Below are 20,261 nucleotides of genomic sequence, written 5' to 3'. Positions count from 1 at the left end.
CCCTTATGTAACAGAAAATTGTTGAAATTCAAAAATCTGAATCAATGCCTTGCTCTACTGAGCTGGATAATACATTCATGTCTGTAATCTCTCTGGTTTGACTTTGAGGATATGAGAAACCCTCTTCCATAAAAGTATTATTCCTTCCATCTCAGCTACAGGGAGCAAAAAATTCCCATTCATTATTTTTCAGATTGTTTCTAAAGCGTAAACATGTATTCTTGTCATGCAATAGTAAACACATACTCCAGAAATAATTCACTTATTAAATCAATGAATATAAAGTAAAACCCTAAATGAGATAAAAGGTAAGTTAAAATATATACATTAGAGCAACTAAAGAAACTCTTTAGTTGGAGGAGGAGTAAGGAAGTGGGAGATGATGAGTAAGCCTGGGAAGCACCGGATGGGCCTGGTGGGAGATGGGATTGCACTTTGGTCAGTTTTATGTTAGGTGTGCATTACTCTTCAATTTATTCTTGTTTCCCCTCAGCATGATAAATGCAGACTTCAGCACAGCCACAGTTCTGATATCTTTTGGAGCTGTCCTGGGAAAAACGAGCCCCACCCAAATGCTGATCATGACAATTATAGAAATTGCTGTATTTGCTGGCAATGAATATCTGGTTGGTGAAATATTTAAGGTAAGAGTTAGAAAATTTATACTTACCTAGCTTTGGGCATCGGTTCTGGCTACAAAAAACAATGGATGTCTACGGTATATGGGAGCAAATCTTGGTGAGAGTGATACCATAGCAAATAGTAACAATAACCATCATTTACTGAGTGCCTACTGTTAAGTAGGAGTTTTGTAAACATTATCTCATTTCATCTTCACAACAACACTGCATGGTAGGTATTATTTTTATTATCATATATATACACCATAAAAACTGATTATCACAGATACTGAATGACTTGCCAGAGTCCGAATTCACCTCCAGATTGTTCTAATTCCTCAACTCTTCTTTTGCCCATCAATGATCAATTCCTTTTTATATTTTTACTACTAGGTGAATAGCCCTATATAAAGCCTTCTAGTGGTTTTTGTTAAGGCCTCAGTCAAACTTTTTTCTCCACAAATATTTCACTGATTCCTCCCAGGAATAATAAATAAATAAAGAACACTTTGGGGCACTCTCTAGTACTTTGTGATTTTGTTTATATTTCTATTAACGTCAAATCAACTGCAAATATTTTTGACAACTTTCTAGATGTTGGGGACTCAATGACAAACAAAATATGAAAGTTCCTGTTTTTATAGAGCTTACACTCTAGTGGGAGAGACAGAAAACAAATAAAGAATTGCACATTCATCTACCCACCCAAAGACACAAACACACAAATGTTATTATAAATTGCAATACATGCTATGAAAAATATGTACGGTGGGACTATGAGAAAGTGTAACTGGAAGATTAGTTTAGATTATAGAATCAAGGAGGGGTTCCCTGACGAAGTGACAGTTACACTGGACCTAAAAGATACCTAGAAGTTTTCAAGTAACTAGTGGAGAGAAACGTTCTTCAAGCCAAAGTAACAACAACCACAGTCTTGAATTGGTGATGAAGAACTAAAAGAAAACTTTTAGAGTAAGGTGAAAGGACTTGACCGATACCAGATGAAACCACCAAGGTAAGTGGGTCCGATTAATAAAGACTCTGTCAACTCTGTGTGCTAGCTGAATGAAGACTTATTCGATGATTTCAAAGGGAAAAATAGAAGGTTATTTTGCCTACAAATATGTGAGCATTTCAAGAGAGGCACAGGCTCACATGGTATTTGGAAAGTCCAAGCATGATTAATCACCACCTCCCATCTTCCTGAAGCCACCTGGTGAAGCAAAGCAAGGTTTCCCAGCTGGAAGGGGACTAAGTGTTGCTGGGAGGGTAAAGATTGCTAGATAGCTCATATATGCTGGGAAGATATTTGACTCATTCCAACCAAGTGTGGATCTTCAAGGGGACTGGGTCTGTCTATGTCTAGCAAACAAAGGAACAACAACTAGGAGACCATTTTTACTTAAATTTGGAAATCTTTCATAAATAGATATGTGTCATCTTACTGTCTATAAGTACAGATGAATGTCTAGAATTTGACCCTCTGAGTATTCCCTCTAGGGGATGGAAATGTAGAAAACTGGGTCAAATCCACACCATATCCTAAAGAGGAATCTAAATCTCTTCAAATGAATCTGGGACCTCAACTGGTTTTCAGGTCATCATAGAGCCAAATAAAAAAACAAATATGGGTAAAAATTCTGGTTTTTTGAAGTTTCAAGTCTTGAATTACAATTAAGTGAGCTTTAACTGCAATTTCAAGTGAACATATCATCTTCGTTTTTTATCACAAGCAATATCTATCTATTTATTTATTTATTTATTTATTTTGAGATTAGTTCTTGCTTTGTCACCTAGGTTGGAGTGCAATGTGACAATCATAGCTCACTGTAACCTCAAACTCCTAGGCTCAAGTCATTCTCCTGCCTCAGCCTCCCCAGTAGCTGGGACTACAAGGCAGGCACCACCATGCCAGGCTGTGCAATACATATTTCACTCAAAATCTCCATCACCTAGAGAAGTAACCTTGCATGTCTTGTGTGCCCACTAGGGAACTAGTGCTTTAGAAATGTGGTCTTAGCTAAGTCTCACCACAAACTCTGTTGAGTGTGGGTAACATTTCCCCATTTTACAGAACCCTTAGATCAGAGATGTTTAATAATTTGTCTAAAGTCACATCGCAAGGAAGTAACTGACCTAGGATTGAAAGTCAGTGGTGTGTGGCCCCAAATTCTGTGCTATTTCTATTTTACTCCCTGTTTTACCCCTCTTTCTCTGACACAATCTTTCTGTCCCTCTTTAATTTTTTTAAGTTGTTTAATCAACAATGCAATTCTTTCATTGACTTTCCTCCCATAAATGAGTCTCAGGTTCACCTCTATTTATATGAATGTTATCTTGTCCCTTCAGGCCTCTGACATTGGAGCATCAATGACGATCCATGCGTTTGGGGCCTACTTTGGCTTGGCTGTAGCAGGCATCTTGTATCGATCTGCACTGAGAAGGGAGCATAAAAATGAAGAGTCCACTTACTACTCAGACTTGTTTGCAATGATTGGTGAGTGTGGATAAACTTGCCTGAACCTTATCTATTTGAAAAGGGGCCAGGGAAGGTTAACGTCAACACAGGTGTGAGATGCTCAAAAAAAAACCATCCAAGCCAAGCATGGTAGTGAACGACAGTAGCCTCAGCTACTCAGGAGACTGAGGTGGGATTGCCTGAGCCCAGGAGTTTGAGTCCAGCCTGGGAAACACAGTAAGACTCCATCTCTAAAAAATAATAATAGTAAATTTAATTAAACTTTGAAAAAAGGAGCATCTTTTGCATACTACTTTATGCTGGCTCAATTCTTGTCTTTTCTCTTAACAGTAGATAATCCAGCCTAAAGAGAGACATTGTCAGTGGCCAAAGGAAACTACATCCTCCAGGCTGGGCGCAGTGGCTCACACCTGTAATCCCAACACTTTGGGAGGCCAAGGCGGGTGGATCACGAGGTCAGGAGTTCAAGACCCGCCTGACCAACATGCTGAAACCCCATCTCTACTAAAAATACAAAAAAAAAAAATTAGGTGGGCATGGTAGCCCGCACCTGTAATCCCAGATACTCAGGAGGCTGAGGCAGGAGAATTGCTTGAACCCAGGAGGTGGAAGTTGCAGTGAGCAGAGATCGAGCCACTGCACTCCAGCCTGGGCGACAAAGGGACACTCTGTCTCAAAAATAAATGAATAAATAAAGCAAGCTGCATCTTTTGGACTGTCTTCCATATTCAGAACTAATATCCCCTCTTTGGGTTCACTACAGGGACTCTCTTTCTATGGATGTTTTGGCCCAGCTTTAACTCGGCCATTGCTGAACCTGGAGACAAACAGTCCAGGGCCATTGTAAACACATACTTCTCTCTCGCTGCCTGTGTGGTCACAGCCTTTGCCTTCTCCAGCCTAGTGGAGCGCCGAGGCAAGCTCAACATGGTAAGTGCCGCCTTAGCCCTCATGGAAATTTCACTTCACGACACTGACAGTTGCTCAGATAAGTAGTAGGTAATTTCCACATCACTGCTGAACTCCCAAGACAAATCAGAAGCACACTTTGTAGAATGTTTAAAAATAGCAACATTTATTCATTAATTCACTTATTCATCAAATCTGTACCCTAGGCTGGGTGTGGTGGCTCATGCCTGTAATCCCAGCACTTTGGGAGGCCTAAGCAGGAGGATTACCTGAGGTCAGGAGTTTGAGACCAGACTGGCCAACATAGTGAAACCCTGTCTCTAATAAAAATACAAAAAAAAAAAAAAAAGTTAACCAGACGTGGTGGTGAGCGCCTGTAATCCCAGCCACTTAGGAGGCTGAGGCAGGAGAATCGCTTGAACCTGGGAGGTGGAGGTTGCAGTGTGCCATTGCACTCCAGACTAGGCAACAAGAGTAAAACTCCGTCTCACACACACACAAAAAAACCAATAATAATAATAAAAATTACCCTGGAAAATTAAAAAATGTTCTCAAGGAATTTACAGTCTAATAGAGAATGAAGGTAGTCTTGTAAAAATCTTTGATTTGAAGTATATTTCTTTAATAATAGAGTTAACTGCTCCCAAGTTCTGAGAAAAGATTTCTTAGAAACAAGATTTATCAAACAGCAGAAAAAGAGAGTGGGATGATGCACACTGATTCTATTTTCCCAACTGCAAACATTCCTCTCAAAGAAATAACAAGCAAATGCAATGTGGGATCTTCAATAAGATACTGGAAAAAATTTCAGCGGGAATAATGGTGAAATTCAAATAAGGTCTTTACTAGTATTTTATCAATGCTAATTTCCTTTCCATGGTTATGTAAGATTAACATCTTATTTGAGAAAATGGATGAGGGATATATGGAAACATTCTGTAGTATTTTTACAACTTTTATGTGTCTGCAATTAGTTTAAAATAAAATATTTTTAAAATTTCCCCAGATTAGTCTCTTGAGTTTCTTGCTTATGAGCTAGAGAAACACCAGTAAAGGAGTAACCCGTCAGATCAGCCAGTCTACCTTTCTAGCTGGGTGGGGCAGGTGGGGTGGAGTGGGGAGGAAAAGGCTATTGTAATTTATTTTTTAAGCATAGCTGAGGACATGTATCTTAATTCTCCACAAATTGTCTCATGAGAGGTCATTAAAAACAATGAAAATAAAAAATTGCACAGTTCAGTGTTTCTCTTTTAAAAGTACGATGACCTCTGCTTCTCAGACAGAACAGCCAGACTGTAATTTTTCTGAGAAATTCTGCTAAACAAAAATTGATTCCTGGCCAGGCACGGTGGCTCATGCCTGTACTCCCAGTGCTTTGGGAGGCCAAGGCAGGTGGATCACCTCAGGTCAGAAATTCCAGAATAGCCTGGCCAACATGGTGAAACCCCATCTATACTAAAAACACAAAAATAACTGGACACGGTGGCATGCACCTGTAATTCCAGCTACTAGGGAGGCTGAGGCAGCAGAATCACTTGAACCCGGGAGGTGGAGGTCACAGTAAGCCAAAATCATGCCACTTCTCTCCAGCCTAGGAGACAGAGCAAGACTCCATCTCAAAAAAAAAAAAATCAATTCCTCTGTCCTTCATCCTCAAATGTCCTCAATCCAGTGACATTTGCAAAAACTATTGTCTTTCATATGTAATGTGTACATTTCAACGTCTCTACATTTCCTCTTTGAATATTGGAATATCATAGACTACAAAACACACGGTGGCCATAGTCATCTTTTGGTTCATGATAACCACAAATGTGTTCCCAAAACTGCACAAATAGACAAAACATTGCGAGAATATTTACTCTAAACACTCCTACCCTCCCACTACAACATCTTTTGATTTTCTCAAATGCCTTCCACCACTGGCCTTAATGAGTTAAACTGATTACTCATTCACTACCAAGGGACTGGCAAGAAAGATACCAAATGTCAACTTCTTGAAAAAAAGGCCTTCTATAAATCCAAACAACCCTCTTTTTAAAAAAGAACCAATAGCCCTTTCAGCTGAAGAATGTGATATGGGTCTCTTGAACTCTAGAATCCTCTGATCCTTCTAAATTCTCCATCATCCAGCTTGCCTCATTTATGTTTCTGCTGCTCACACAGGTTCACATTCAGAATGCCACCCTTGCTGGAGGAGTTGCCGTGGGCACTTGTGCGGATATGGCAATTCACCCATTCGGTTCTATGACCCTTGGGAGCATTGCAGGAGCGGTCTCTGTGATTGGATACAAGTTCCTGACTGTAAGTACGGCAGATATTCTCAGTCAAACTCTGAATATGCACCATTTTTCTCACATGTCCCACCAGCAGAAAAAAGCTATGAAGTTTTATTTTATAAACATTTTTATTTGGAGGCCATTTGCCTTCTTTTAGGAAATACTACTCCCATTTCAGTGGTTCAGTGGTTCTACTCTGCCCTAACTTCTGTGTAACAGGAAAGAATCTGATATCAATTATTTATAATTTAGTTTGAATTAAATGTTAAGTACATGGACATTACTTTCCTTTGGGGCTGTTCCATTGAAGTTGTTGTTGTCATTCGTCTTATGTAATTAAGGACTCTGCTCTTTTAAGAGATTTAGGATGTCGGCCAAGCATGGTGGCTCACACTTGTAATCCCAGCACTTTGGGAGGCTGAGGCGGGTGGATCACCTGAGGTCAGGAGTTCGAGATCAGCCTGGCCAACATGGTGAAACCCTCGTCTCTACTAAAAAAAAAAAAAAAAAAAAAAAAAAACTACAAAAATTAGCCAGGCATGGTGGCAGGCACCTGTAATCCCAGCTACTGGGGAGGCTGAGGCAGGAGAATCGCTTGAACTCGGGAAGCAGAGGTTGCAGTGAGCGGAGATGGCGCCATTAGCCTCCATCCTGGGTGACAGAGTGAGACTCCATCTTAAAAGAAAAAAGAAAGAGAGAGAGATTTAGGATGTCATCAGTAGGTGAGAAGCAATAGGATGTGAAATGACTCCCTTCAAACCCATCCACTAAAGACTGAAATGGCCAGTTTTGCCACAAATATCTACTCAAATCCTTTAACTTAAGTGGACTTCAGATGTGGATGGAGATCTGTGCTACACACAAAATTTCTTCTGGGTGGAGAAGAAAATGGGGAGATGTAGGTCAGAGAATGCAAAGTAGCAGAAATACAGAATGAACACTTCTCAATGCACAGCATCAGGATTATAGTAGTAAAATTGTACTGTATATCTGTATACAAGATTTATTCTAAATGAGGAGATTTTTAGCTGCTTTTACCACAAAAAAAAATAACTATATAAGATGATGGAGACGTTAATATTCTTCACTATAGTGACTTTTTTTACTCTCTATATGTACCTCATAACATCATGCTTTATACCTTAAATATACATAAAAAATAATTATAAAATAATTCTGCATGGAAGAATAGAGCTCAGCTATAGCTCTGCTTCAGTTCTATACGTTTAACAAAATAATAAACTTTCCTCCTTTTAAAATTTTAGCCACTTTTTACTACTAAACTGAGGATCCATGATACATGTGGGGTCCATAACCTCCACGGCTTACCTGGTGTAATAGGAGGCCTTGCAGGCATTGCGGCAGTAGCATTGGGTGCCTCCAACACGTGAGTAAAAGAATGGGTTTTCCATCCCCTGTGGTCCCATGATGTTTTCTCTCACTTTGAGAAATTAGTGATGGGAGAGTTTTCATTTTAGCAGTTCTGACCATGGTCTGTATTGTCTTTACTGGAGCCAAAGAGATGCACCTGAGAGAGAAGATCATTAGAATAAAATTACATTGGAAGAGGCATCTTAACTGAAATTGTTAATTTAAAAAAATTAACAATTTTATTTTAAATGTCTTTTCCAGAAACAACTGTCTCCTAGCAGATGGGGAAATTTGATAATCACAGTTAGATTATAGAAGGCTTAGTCTTTTTCTTGATCCCTCCAAAATGGAGGAGGAGGCACATATGATGAACTGAACAGTCAGTTCCATCCAATCCATACAAAGAAGAATGAGTTGGAATAAGACAGAAAGCAGTTAGTTCTACAGAATCAACAACGCTGGTATATGGCCCCAACTCTGCTACTAACTAGTTACGTCACCTCTGAGGTATCACTCAGCATTTCTGGTTTTCAGTCTTCTCCTCTGTAAAATAAGAAGATTGGAATATTTATTCTCCAAAATCCCTTCTAGCTCTATCAGACGTAGATTCTTCCCTGAGTTGGGTATACATGTTTACTTAAATGACCAGAGGAAGAACAACTATCAAGCAAACCCCAGAGAATGGAAGGGATGCCACAATACTGGAACGACTTGGTATGAATGTCATCCATGTGAAAAAGCTAGGAAGATCGTAGAGTCCAGATCCCTCAGAGTAAACAAAGAGGAATCAGAATGCTCAATTTTTTAAAATTGTGCATACTTTAAGGTCTGGGATACATGTGCAGAACTTGCAGGTTTATTACATAGGTATACACGTGCCATAGTGGTTTGCTGCACCCATCAACCAGTCATCTAGGTTTTAAGCCCTGTGTGCATTAGTTATTTGTCCTAATGCTCTCCCTCCCCTTGTACCCCACCTCCCAACAGGTCCGGTTGTGTGATGTTCCCCTCCCTATGTCCATGTGTTCTCATTGTTCAACTCCCACTTATAAGTGAGAACATGTGGTGTTTGGTTTTCTGTTCCTGTGTTAGTTTGCTGAGAATGACGGTTTCCAGCCTCATCCGTGTCCCTGCAAAGGACATGAACTCATTTTTTTTATGGCTGTGTAGTAGAACACTCAATTTTTAAATCCAATTGAAAGCATGAAGAAGAGGGAAATGTATGTCTAGAAATGTCTGAATGACCACTAATTTAAAAAGAAAAATCTTATCTTCAATTTTAGCAGATTAAAATTTAACCCCATTGAGATCAATAATAGTACATACTTGAAAAACTCATTTAATCATATCTCCTACTACATAGTTTGCTTCCTTCTTCATGTGTACAGTTGACACATTTGTTCTATGTTTTTTAACCCTTTTTGCAAATTTAGAAGACAACTCCAGAATATGCACATCTTTTTCAGTTCCAGAGACTGCAGAAATCAAACACGAAAATATTTTAATGCAAATTAAGCATGATAAAAGCATGTGTGAATGAGCTCAACTCCTCAGTGTTGCAGTGTGCATACACTGTGCAAACACACTAGGAGGTGCCTATGGTTAAGAATTCTTGAGCATCATGCCTAGACCAGTTTCACAGATGCAATAAAACTAGTCTATTTGGCTCTCAAAGGGCAGGCCTCGCTGGGTGGTCAGACATTGGGTAAGTCTCAGAGTTGTGGGTCTAGTCCTTGAAAATGCAGATTTAGAAACATCTTCTCAATGTATTCGTTGGTGGGGTCAGGAGGTAGAGGAGTATCAGAGGGGAAGGGGGGCAAGCCTTGAAGGTCCATTCACTTGGGTAAAATTTACATATCTCACACCAAATAAAATATCGCCTGAGGGCCAGGACTACTTACATGTGTCTCTTCAGAATATTAAAATGCAAATCAGGTTTTTGATAAGCATAGAACAAGGGAAAGTTAATATTCTTAAGGGACATTTTTGCAAATTATGACAGCATAACTTTAGTAATGCTGTTAATTTTGTATAAGTCATTGTTTTCCAAGTTTATTTGATCACAGAACACTTGTTATCAAAAATATCTTTTAAGACCTTGTAAAAGATCTTGGCAAATTCCTGTAAAAATAACAGGAAATTTACAAAAGAAGAAAATCAAATAAATAAGTATATATAAAATACTCAACTTCATTTGTAATCAAAGAAATGCAAATTAAAACAAGCTACCAGTTTTTCACTTATCAAAGTGATAAAGCATGAATTAATAATACTGAATAGTGGCTAAAGTAAAAAATTGGAATCAAAATTGTACAATTTTCTATTTGGAAAAGTTCTTAAGAAGTATATAGGCCGGGCGCAGTGGCTCAAACCTGTAATCCTAGCACTCTGGGAGGCCGAGGCAGGTGGATCATCTGAGGTCAGGAGTTTGAGACCAGTCTGGCCAATATGGAGCAACCCCGTCTCTACTAAAAATACAAAAAGTACCCAGGCATGGTGGTGGGCGCCTATAATCCCAGCTACTTGGGAGGCTGAGTCAGGAGAATTGCTTGAATGTGGAGGGAGGAGATTGCAGTGAGCTGAGATCACCTCACTTCACTCCAGTCTGGCAACACAGCGAGACTCCGTCTCAAAAAAAGAGGTATATGTAGCCTTTTACTAATATTCTCATTTCTAGATAGGTTTTATATTAGGAAAATAATCAGACAAGTTCATAAGCTTGTTCAGAAGAGATGTTCTCACAGCATTTTTAAAAATATGAAAAACTGGAAACAACCAGTACTTTGCACAGTGTAATACTCTGTAGCAATTCAAACTGTGGTCCAGATCTACACTGACTCACATAAACAGACCCCTAAAACATATTTAATGGGAAAATAAGTAATATAGCATGATTGCATTTTTATAAAAATACATGTTTTTATTTTACATTTTTATTCTGATACAATCTGAGGAATATTAAACTTTTCTGCTTCTTTTTGTTATCTTCAGTTTTTAATGTTTTCACAATTATACGTTACTTGTGCAGTTTTTTATATATATTTAAATATTTAAACCTTTCAAATAAGGAGAAAAAAAAAGGAATCTGAGTTTAGTGCATCCTCTCCCTTGGATGATGAGACTGGAAGACTAACAAAACTCTCATTTTCCTATTGTTTTATTCATTGGAGTCACTCATTCAATCTTTAAACAGCTCTTTATTAACTGCCTGCTATGAGTAAGCCACTTTGCTAAGAAGATTCCCACATTCCTAGGTCATTTGTCATTCATACAACACCTTTATGCACTTCAATGGCCTTTTATCACATTCTTTCATTATCAAAATTACAAACAATCCTTTACTAATTTCAGTTTAAGGCAACGACTTCTAATATGACATATAGAGATATACTTAAATATCTTCAATGAGCTATCTCTACACTATATGTGGAAATTAGCTTTTCTGAACTTATTGATAGATTTTTCTAATTTTGTCATAACTATTTCATTAAAATGGAGTGAGGATAGATAGTAGTTCATGTTGTTTTATTTATTACTCTATCCTCATTGCCTAGGAAAGAAACTGACAGAGAGTGGATACTCAATATTTATTAAATAAATCAGATCAGGGATCAATTTTTTGAGAGTGCTAAACCTTTTCTAAGGAACGTCTTATTTCCAAATTTTACATTAAAAGATGATTCTCTTCTTTTAGTTATATCTCAGAATTTTCTAATACTGTTCAAGAGTTTCAAAGAAAATAAGAATATGAAAGAAAAATTGTAACAAATGCTTAATTTGCTGGTGTGTAATGTTACATTCTGGCCTGAAGATGGCAGTCATCCACACCTTCAGTGGGTGAGACTTTCTTTGGTTGAGGTCCAGGAAAGACACTGATTCTTTTTTGTTTGCTTCCTTAGGTCTGTGGCCATGCAGGCAGCTGCACTGGGTTCCTCTATTGGAACAGCAATTGTTGGAGGTCTGATTACAGGTCAGCATAAAAAGCGAACACTTCCCTGTATCTTATGCTCTCAGATTATTTACAATCGATAATTAATGAGCAAGTCAATTGCTAAATTCAAAAATGTTCTAATCTTCTGGCAGTAAAGTAATTATGCCAACTAAAGGGGATGATTTTATAATAGGATATTAACTACTATGCAAGTAGATTTTCCTCTTCAGCATCACGACATGACTCATTTTCCCTCTACTGTCACAGGTTTAATTCTAAAGTTGCCTTTTTGCGGACAGCCATCTAACCAGGACTGCTATGATGATTCTGTTTATTGGGAGGTACTGTACAGTATTCTAAACAAGAATGTGAATGATGGCTTCATTAGTGAAAGCTTTACTCACTTCAAGCCTAGATATCTGTGTGGCATATGTGTGATGAAATTGAATTAGCCTGGCATGGTAGCTCACACATGTAATCCCAGCACTTTGGGATTGTTTGATGCCAGGAGTTCAGGACCAGCCTGGGTCCAACTCTCTACAAAAATAATAAATAATAAATTTAAAAATTTTCTTTCCATGGGATGTCAAGTGTAAAAGAAAAATACATAAATAAAAAGGAACTGAATGAACTACCTATATATAGAGAGAAATTGAGATGATGTGCCCAGCCAGATAAAATCAGAAGTTATGGTATTTTCTAAAGCAGAGGTTAGATAAAGAAAAGAAAGAATTTAGTTAGCAAATGTTGTTTCACTCCTCTGAGAGCCATAAAAAAGCTATTCATAAAAATAATATGAATTATCAGAAATAGTGTGAGATTTTATACCATATATGGTCCACAGGTTTATTTGGTTAAAAAAAAAAAAAAGAAATTTAACATAATTATAAACTATGCCATAGGTAAAAGTAGTCAAAAGCAAGTGAAACACATAAAGTTGAAGAATTTGAGTGAGTACACATCAAAAGTGAGTACACATCAAAATGAATAACAAAACATCAGCCTCTTTCTATCCTCCAGTTTCTCTTTACTCTATTGATACTTTCCCCCAAATTATTTCCTGCAAAGCTTGAGAAGGATAGATGTTTGGGTGTTCTCAGCAAAATTTCAGGGAGAATTAGTTTGCAAAAGCAGGAATGTAGTCAGGGTGGGTGAGATAAATATTTTATTCTTTTATTTTTCTTCAACTCAAACAATTTTTATTCCCAGTTCTTTCCAAGCTTGAATAATAATTACCAAAAATATTTTTATTTCAATACTAACTTCTGACAAGCACAGTGAAATAAACTATTAAGTGCCCCCAAACTTGTTTTTTTAAAGGTGCCTATATTGAGAGAGCCTGACCATCACTTCCATGGACATGGTGACCACAGCCAGCTGGAACCTGAAGTCTAAACACCATTCCTGCTCTCCAGCTTCCTTTCCCATTATGAAGAATCAAGTCCAAAAAAAAAAAGGCAGTAACCAAAGAGAGTATGGACCAGAGTGAATACATCCTAAGTCTCAAATGGCCAGTGTAAAGATGTCCTTATGTCTGATGCTGTCTCTTGCTCTTCAATGACTAATTGAGGGGATGTGACTCATAAAACAGATAATCAAATAGATCTTCTCCAGGATTCCCAAAATGCTTTTGGCAGTGAGTAAATACAGAGTAAACATGTCAGTTTCTTAATGTAGACACTATGTCTTCAATTCCCAAAATTATAAAACTGAAACCCGTGAAGCAAGAATAGATGTGAGAAATCTATGTAAAAAACAAATTAAAGAAATGCATGTGTGTAAAGTAGTAATATGATGATTTTAGGTAGTGCTTTTCATTTTAAAAATGGTCTAGTTAGTAATGTTGTATCCTTGCCTGAATATTATTCTGAATTCCTTTTGCATGTTTACTATTTGCAATGAGCTCAAATGCTATCTGATCAAAGCCTATTTTGTATAAAATGTCCAATAATTAAATATTGTTATAAAATAAAACATTAGTCTTTGAGTCTCCTTTCTTTGGTAGTTGGAATTCATGTCAGTAACAAGCACATGTGCGCACACCACACACACACACACACACACACACTTCATATTTAGTCCACACTCAATTTAAATATATTATTTGTCATGTATTTGCTATTTTTAAAAAATCAAGTTAATGACTCATTATAGAATGTTGTAAAAAGTTAAGTTTTAGAAAAGATAACTGACATAGTCAAAAGATCATTTTTAAGAAAAATCAAGTAACTTATTTTTTCTATCTGGAAGCTTTTAAGATTTTTCTTCTAGCCTTGGAGTCCTGAAATTTTCCCAAGATATATCTAGGTACCAACAAGGCAATCAGTCCTCCCATAATTAACAGAACGCCAGCTTCTGAATGAACTTACAAATTATAACTAAGAGTGGATTATTTAATATTTTATTCCTTGAAAAAAATACATCATGTATATTTTGTTCATGTATCTTACTTGACATTGTTGACTTCTTTTAAACACACATCAGAACTTCTTTCAAATAGGTGTTTTGGAGTGTGCTCACTTATAAAGTCCACTGTTCTCTCCCTTCTGATCCTTACAAAGAATCATTTCATTACCAGGGTAATGAGACCTCCTCCCCACTCTGCTGGTCATAAAGCAAATCTTGGAGGGCCTTGGGTATACTTAGGAACATGTAAGTCAGTCTGTCATTTTTATGTGCTAAGGAACTGGCTCATGATCATCTTCACTCCCTGGCTTGTAAACATTCTCTCCTGCCTTTCTACAGGGCAGTTCTTGTAGGTAAAAAAGCCTTACTTTTCCAGTTCTGAGTTAGTGGTCTTCTTTTCACAGTAGAATAATATCTTTTTTATCTATCTTGCCTGGAATTTGGTGAAGCATTTCAATTGTAATACTTGAGTCTTCTGTTCAGATACATTTTGTTCTACTATTTAGTAACTTTGTCCTCTTCAACTGTTAATTTTTTCTTTTTCTGGCACTCTTGTTATTCATATGGCAAGTCTGCTTGGACTCTTATACAAGATCTTCCCGATCGTTATTTCATTGGTTCTATTCATCCATTTCATCAATTTATTTTTGTTTGTTTCATTGTTTGCAAATCATGGTCCGTTTTTGTAGGTCCAGCAAATCTCTGTGTGTGTGTGTGTGTGTGTGTGTGCGCGTGCGCGCGTGCACACGCATGCATGTATATATGCCATGCTTGAATTTCCTTACTTTTATAATTTTGTTTATTGGAGAGGGGTGCTACTTTTGTTCAAGTTCAAAATCTGTCTGCAAAACTTATATAACATTATACTTTATCTGTTCACACACACACAAAAAAAACATTTAGGATGTTAACTAATACTCTATTTATGATAATAGAAATCTCAAGCTGTACTTAACATGATCAATTTCAGGAAGTTTTTGTTATTTTTTTTTCTTATCTAAATCTGAAAGATTGACTCATGATTACTAACTGCAATTTCAGACCCTTTGGTGAAAGCTACAATCTTCAAGCTTCCCCAACCCTTTTTTCCACAGTCTGTAACCTGTTTCTTGCACAAGACAAGAACACTCTGCTGAACAGGGGTATAGGGGGACTTCACTAGTAGCTGTGTTTTGTTAGGAGCCACTTACTTTGGGTGTTTTCTTGATTCTCTTCACTTTGAGTGCTGGAACCATTAGATAGATTGTCCGTTTTCTTTTTGTCTATTCACTGAGGGTTAAATTCCAGCTGCTGAGATACCTTGGGTGACAAAAATCTTAAAAATGAAGGAAGGAACAGTAATCTCTGGCTGAATGGATTAAAGTTTTGCCAGATGCCAAAACAGAACTCCCCTGGATTGGCACCTAAAGGAAATCTCTTTGTTCTTTAGTTTTTTTCAGCTGCCAAAGCTTCCTGTTATCTTAGAATCAGGGCCAAAAGAAGCTCAAGGTATCTGCCAAGCCCTCCTGCCACCTATGGGGGACCAGAAAGACCACTGTCATTTCAGGAACACTCAATTGAGAAGCTACGTCACCATCCACTGGGAATTCACAAATCTCTGCAAACCAGCAGAACATTACCCCATGACTCTCTACAACTGCTTCCAGACTTTCCTCCAACACAGAGGAGGGAAGTTCTCTGTAGGTTTTGTCATTGGTGTATTCCCAGAATCTAAAGGTTTCACATCCTTCAGGCCAGGTTAATGCATAGCTCAGGAGAGGTCCTCTAGTTTAATTGTGGACAAGGTAAGAGGGACACATTGAAGCTCCCATCTCCCCACTTAAATAAGGTTTAAAGATGTCACTCCATGTATTTTACAACTCGATAATGTTCCATGTTCCATTTAAAGTCTGCTCTTTTAAGAGCAGACACAATTCATTTATTTCTTTGTAACCCTCACATCTTCAATAGAGCACATGTTTTAGGGAAGCTTGTTTAGTGGATGAATGGATAAATAATTGAATGACTTGAACAAACCAAGGCAATCAGTCTCAAAGAAGCAAAGGGACCCTTTTTAAAATTTATCTGGTTACTCATTTATTCAATAATAATTCATTAAGCACTGGCTAAGTTTGACTCTATAAATACAAAGTCATATAAAATAAAGCTCTTGACCACAAAAAAAAGTTGTTTGCAGCTTTTCCTAGAGTATAGCTGGTGGATCAGTGACATACTAAAGTGCCTATACTAACAGGTTCTATTATGGTAGCATACAGGGTGGTACACATAGGAGGAGACAAGAACCTAAATCAAATTCAGCCACTCAAGGAAAACTTGTCAGAAAAAATTTTTAAATGACATAAACAAAGCATACAGCTAAGAAGAGACTGGATTAAGGACCAATTCTTCTGAAAATAAAGCTGATACTCTTTCCTCTGGAGACCACCCTGCTCATGAAATGAAAGATTGGAAGTCTGCTCAATCAATTTCTTCTTCTCTTTTTGAAGATAGAAGTTATTTGTGTAAGAGTGTGAGTGCTAACGTGGAGTAGGTCGGCGGGGGAGATTAACAAATGGGAGGCGTTAACAAATCCATGAACTATAGGATCTCTCCACTCTTCCCTTTACTTCCTGAGCCACCTTCCTCTATCCCCGTCCAACTCCAGACCTAAGTTCCCTTCTATTTTAGGAGTATAAAATCGAGTCTTTTCTAACTAATAATTTTGGCTTTTATCTTGGCCTTATTTTGATGGGTGTTCATTGAAAATCTCTCAGAGTAGTATCTATTCCAGCTTCATCTAACTGAAATGACAGCAGTTACAGTGCACCCCGGTTTTGTTAACCAGACAGACACTTCCAAGAATTAATTTGATAGAAAGTATAATTCCATCAGGCTGGGCGCAGTGGCTCACACCTGTAATTCCAGCACTTTGGGAGACTGAGGCGGGCAGATCACCTGAGGTCAGCAGTTCGAGATCAGCCTGGCCATGGTAATATCCCCCCCTACTAAAAATACAAAAATTAGCCAGGCATGGTGGCATGCACCTGTAATCCCAGCTACTCAGGAGGCTGAGGCAGGAGAATCACTTGAATCCAGGAGGCAGAGATTGCAGTGAGCCAAGATCATGCCATAGCACCCCAGCCGGGGCAACAGAGCAAGACACCATCTGCAAAAAATATATATATATAAAATACATAATTATATATATAATTATATATTCTATATATATTCTATATAAATATATATTATATATTTTATATAAATATATAATAATATATGATATAATGTATGATATATTATATATCATATATTATATATTATATGATATAATGTATGATATATGATATATTATATATTATGTATGATATATGTTATATATTATATATAATGATATCATATATTATATATAAAAATATATTATATTATATATTATATATATACAAATTATATGAGACCTTCTTTTGAACAAAGTCCTTCTCCCTTCTTTTGGCCTTGAATTTAATCCTTTCTTAGTGTTTTACTATTTAAGTGTCTTTAGACAGAATACTTTCTCTCTGAGCCTCTGAATTCAGTTATAAAAAGAGATAATACCTATTCTGCAGAGGTATTTTGAGGATGGGGTGGGACACACAATTCAGGCTATAACAACCATCGGATCCTGATACCCCATTCAAGTTTTACCAAATGTTTTAATGATGTCCATTATAGCAAAAGGATCTAGTTCAGGATCCTATTTTATACCTAGTTGCTTGCCTCTTTAGTCCTTCAATCTGGAACAGTTCCTTGGTGTTTCTCTGACTTGCATGACCTTGACACTTTTGAAGATCGTAGGCTAGTTATTTCATAGAATGTCCTCAATCTGGGTTTTTCTGATGTTTCCCCATGATTAGATTTAGGTTATACAACTTTAAGAGCAATATCACAAAAGTGAGCCTATATACTGAATTGCATCCTACCAGGTAGAATTATTTTTGAACTTGTTCCATTATTAATGATTATTCACTTCCATCATCGATGAAGAGCATGTTTCTCCACTATAAAGCTTCTTGTTTTGTTTTATAGTTCATTTTATTTTCTGTGAAAGCAATATGAAATGTCCCACATCCCTATGTCAATGTCCCGTTCCTCCTTAATCTTTCAATGCATTCATTTATTAACTTTTATCACAATAGATTCATTTTTTTATTTTATTAAATTATTTACAATACATTATAAAAACATTTGTTGTGATAGTGAGATTGTCCCAGATTTGCTAGTGTAAGTCTATTCATGCTGGTTCCTATGTCTTTCTGAGATGTGTTCATCTTATCCTTTTCCTATTGTAGCTCTTTTCTCAATTCCTAATTTCTTTGTTTTTGTCTCTTTTTGTTTGTTTTTTGTTTGTTTGTTTTTGAGACAAAATTTTGGTCTTGTTTCCCAGGCTGGAATGCAGTGGTGCAATCTCGGCTCACTGCAAACTCCATCTCCCAAGTTCAAGAGATTCTCCTGTCTCAGCCTCCCGAGTAGCTGCGATTACAGGAGCCCGCCACCAAGCCTGGCTAATTTTTTGTATTTAGTAGAGACAGGGTTGGTCAGACTGGTCCTGAACTCCTGACCTCAGATGATCCACCCGCCTCGCCTCCCAAATTGCTGGGATTACAGACATGAGCCACCGCACCTGGTCTCTGATTTCTTTTAGTTGTATTTAGAGTCTGAGATCTGCAAGTTAGGTGTGCTCATTGCTACTGGGATGTTGCCTTTCTCCAGCCCTCTCAGTTGTAGAGATAGGGAATATAAATGTCTCTGAAGGCATATATTTTCATCTACAATTATTTCTATATCTATCTATATATTTTAATATTCAATAAGTTCTGCTATAATGCTTGTTTTGAAAATGAGAATCTGTTTCAGTACAGTTGACATACTAAGGAACAAATTGAGCATAGTATATATTTTGTGTTTGCTTATGCATTATTTTGTTTATAAGAAACACAAGATGAAACCAGAAAACTGCATCCAGCTGAAACAAGCCTGGACACAAAATATGCACACATGCACAAATCTCTATATTACCTCAGTTCATCTCATGTGCTATGAGCTATACCCAGCTCATCTAATGTCACAGCTTTCTGTCTGATTTCAAGCAAACCTCTTCTGCCATTTCATAAGTTGCAATTCTTCTGTTCCCCACTCCCACAAGCAAACTTCAGGTCCTTTTCAAGGTAAAGTGGCATATTTAGTATAATATTTATGTACTTCTTACCCACTTAACATATTTAAACTGTACTATCATTTTTAAGCTTCAATCTTTCGTGTGTGTGTCAGTAATGAAGTATTTGAGTTTTGTGCTCCATAAGCCTTGTGAGTTTTACTGTGTAATTCTGCGTGGCACAACAATTTTAAGTAATCAGCATGTCATGTTATAAAATAACTGATTCTATCCAAAACCATAGGTTTGTTGCTGTGCATGGTGGCTCACACCTGTAATCTTAATACTTTGGGAGGCCAAGACAGGAGACTCCCTTCTCCAACAGCAACAAATCAGATTCCTATCATCCTTACTATAATTACTTAATTGATCAAGCTCCTGTATGTAGCCAGTCTTTCATCACTATTGTTGCCCCATTCTCCATGCACATGGCTTCCACACCACTCACAATCAGGCTCCATAACCAGGGTTTCCCCTCTGTGTATGCCACTTTACCCTGCACAAGGCTATGACAATGCACACCAGACCACTCTTCCCTGTGGTTACTCTTCTCACGCCTCTTGGCTCTTATTCTCTCCAGGGAGCAGCCCTCTTACAGGCACACACACCTCACACTGCTCAGGCTCCAACATGTCGTGATCTCAACCATCACATCCCTTCATCACTGGCTGTGGACACCTACCTTGTTCTACCCAACTCAATGGCTATGTAACTGAATTGTTCATTAAAAGAAAAAATAAGAGAGGAAGAGCAAGAAAGAGAGTTGCCATTTTGGGCAGAGGAATAAAGAGTAGTGAACCATGACCCTGGGAGATTTCTATTTCCTGGACTTGCATTACAGAATTAGCTCTATTTTACTTCGGAAAAGTCTTTTATTCTTATTGAAGGAGTGAGCTGGGGACAAATTCCTAGCCATCCTTCTTCCAAAATTCTAGTGGAATATACACAAAATGGGGCATAAAATGACTAAAAAGTACTGCTCCATAAACTGGTGGTTTAATAATTGTGGATGTTTAATGTGTTGTGCATTAAGGAAATTCATTTTATCCTTGATTTCAAGCAGAAAGTGATTTTTTAGTTCAAAATGAGTTCTACATGT

The 20,261-nt window shown here is 37.5% G+C and overlaps 1 protein-coding gene across 1 annotated transcript in view; it reads left to right on the top strand.

The window, feature by feature from the left end:
* RHAG (Rh associated glycoprotein) overlaps positions 1–17,129 on the top strand; it is a 33,651-nt gene extending 16,522 nt beyond the window's left edge. Inside the window, exons 3-10 of the mRNA XM_007972288.3 lie at positions 494–644; positions 2,970–3,117; positions 3,863–4,029; positions 6,175–6,312; positions 7,553–7,674; positions 11,558–11,628; positions 11,857–11,930; positions 12,910–17,129. Of these exons, the coding sequence (XP_007970479.3) occupies positions 494–644; positions 2,970–3,117; positions 3,863–4,029; positions 6,175–6,312; positions 7,553–7,674; positions 11,558–11,628; positions 11,857–11,930; positions 12,910–12,984 (946 nt within the window). The 3' untranslated portion in view covers positions 12,985–17,129. The remainder of the gene's footprint in view (positions 1–493; positions 645–2,969; positions 3,118–3,862; positions 4,030–6,174; positions 6,313–7,552; positions 7,675–11,557; positions 11,629–11,856; positions 11,931–12,909) is intronic.
* The last annotated feature ends 3,132 nt before the right edge of the window (positions 17,130–20,261 follow it).

This window comes from Chlorocebus sabaeus, chromosome 17, assembly GCF_047675955.1.
Source record: "Chlorocebus sabaeus isolate Y175 chromosome 17, mChlSab1.0.hap1, whole genome shotgun sequence".
NCBI classification, from domain to species: domain Eukaryota; kingdom Metazoa; phylum Chordata; class Mammalia; order Primates; family Cercopithecidae; genus Chlorocebus; species Chlorocebus sabaeus.
This window is presented reverse-complemented; position numbering and strand designations above follow the sequence as displayed.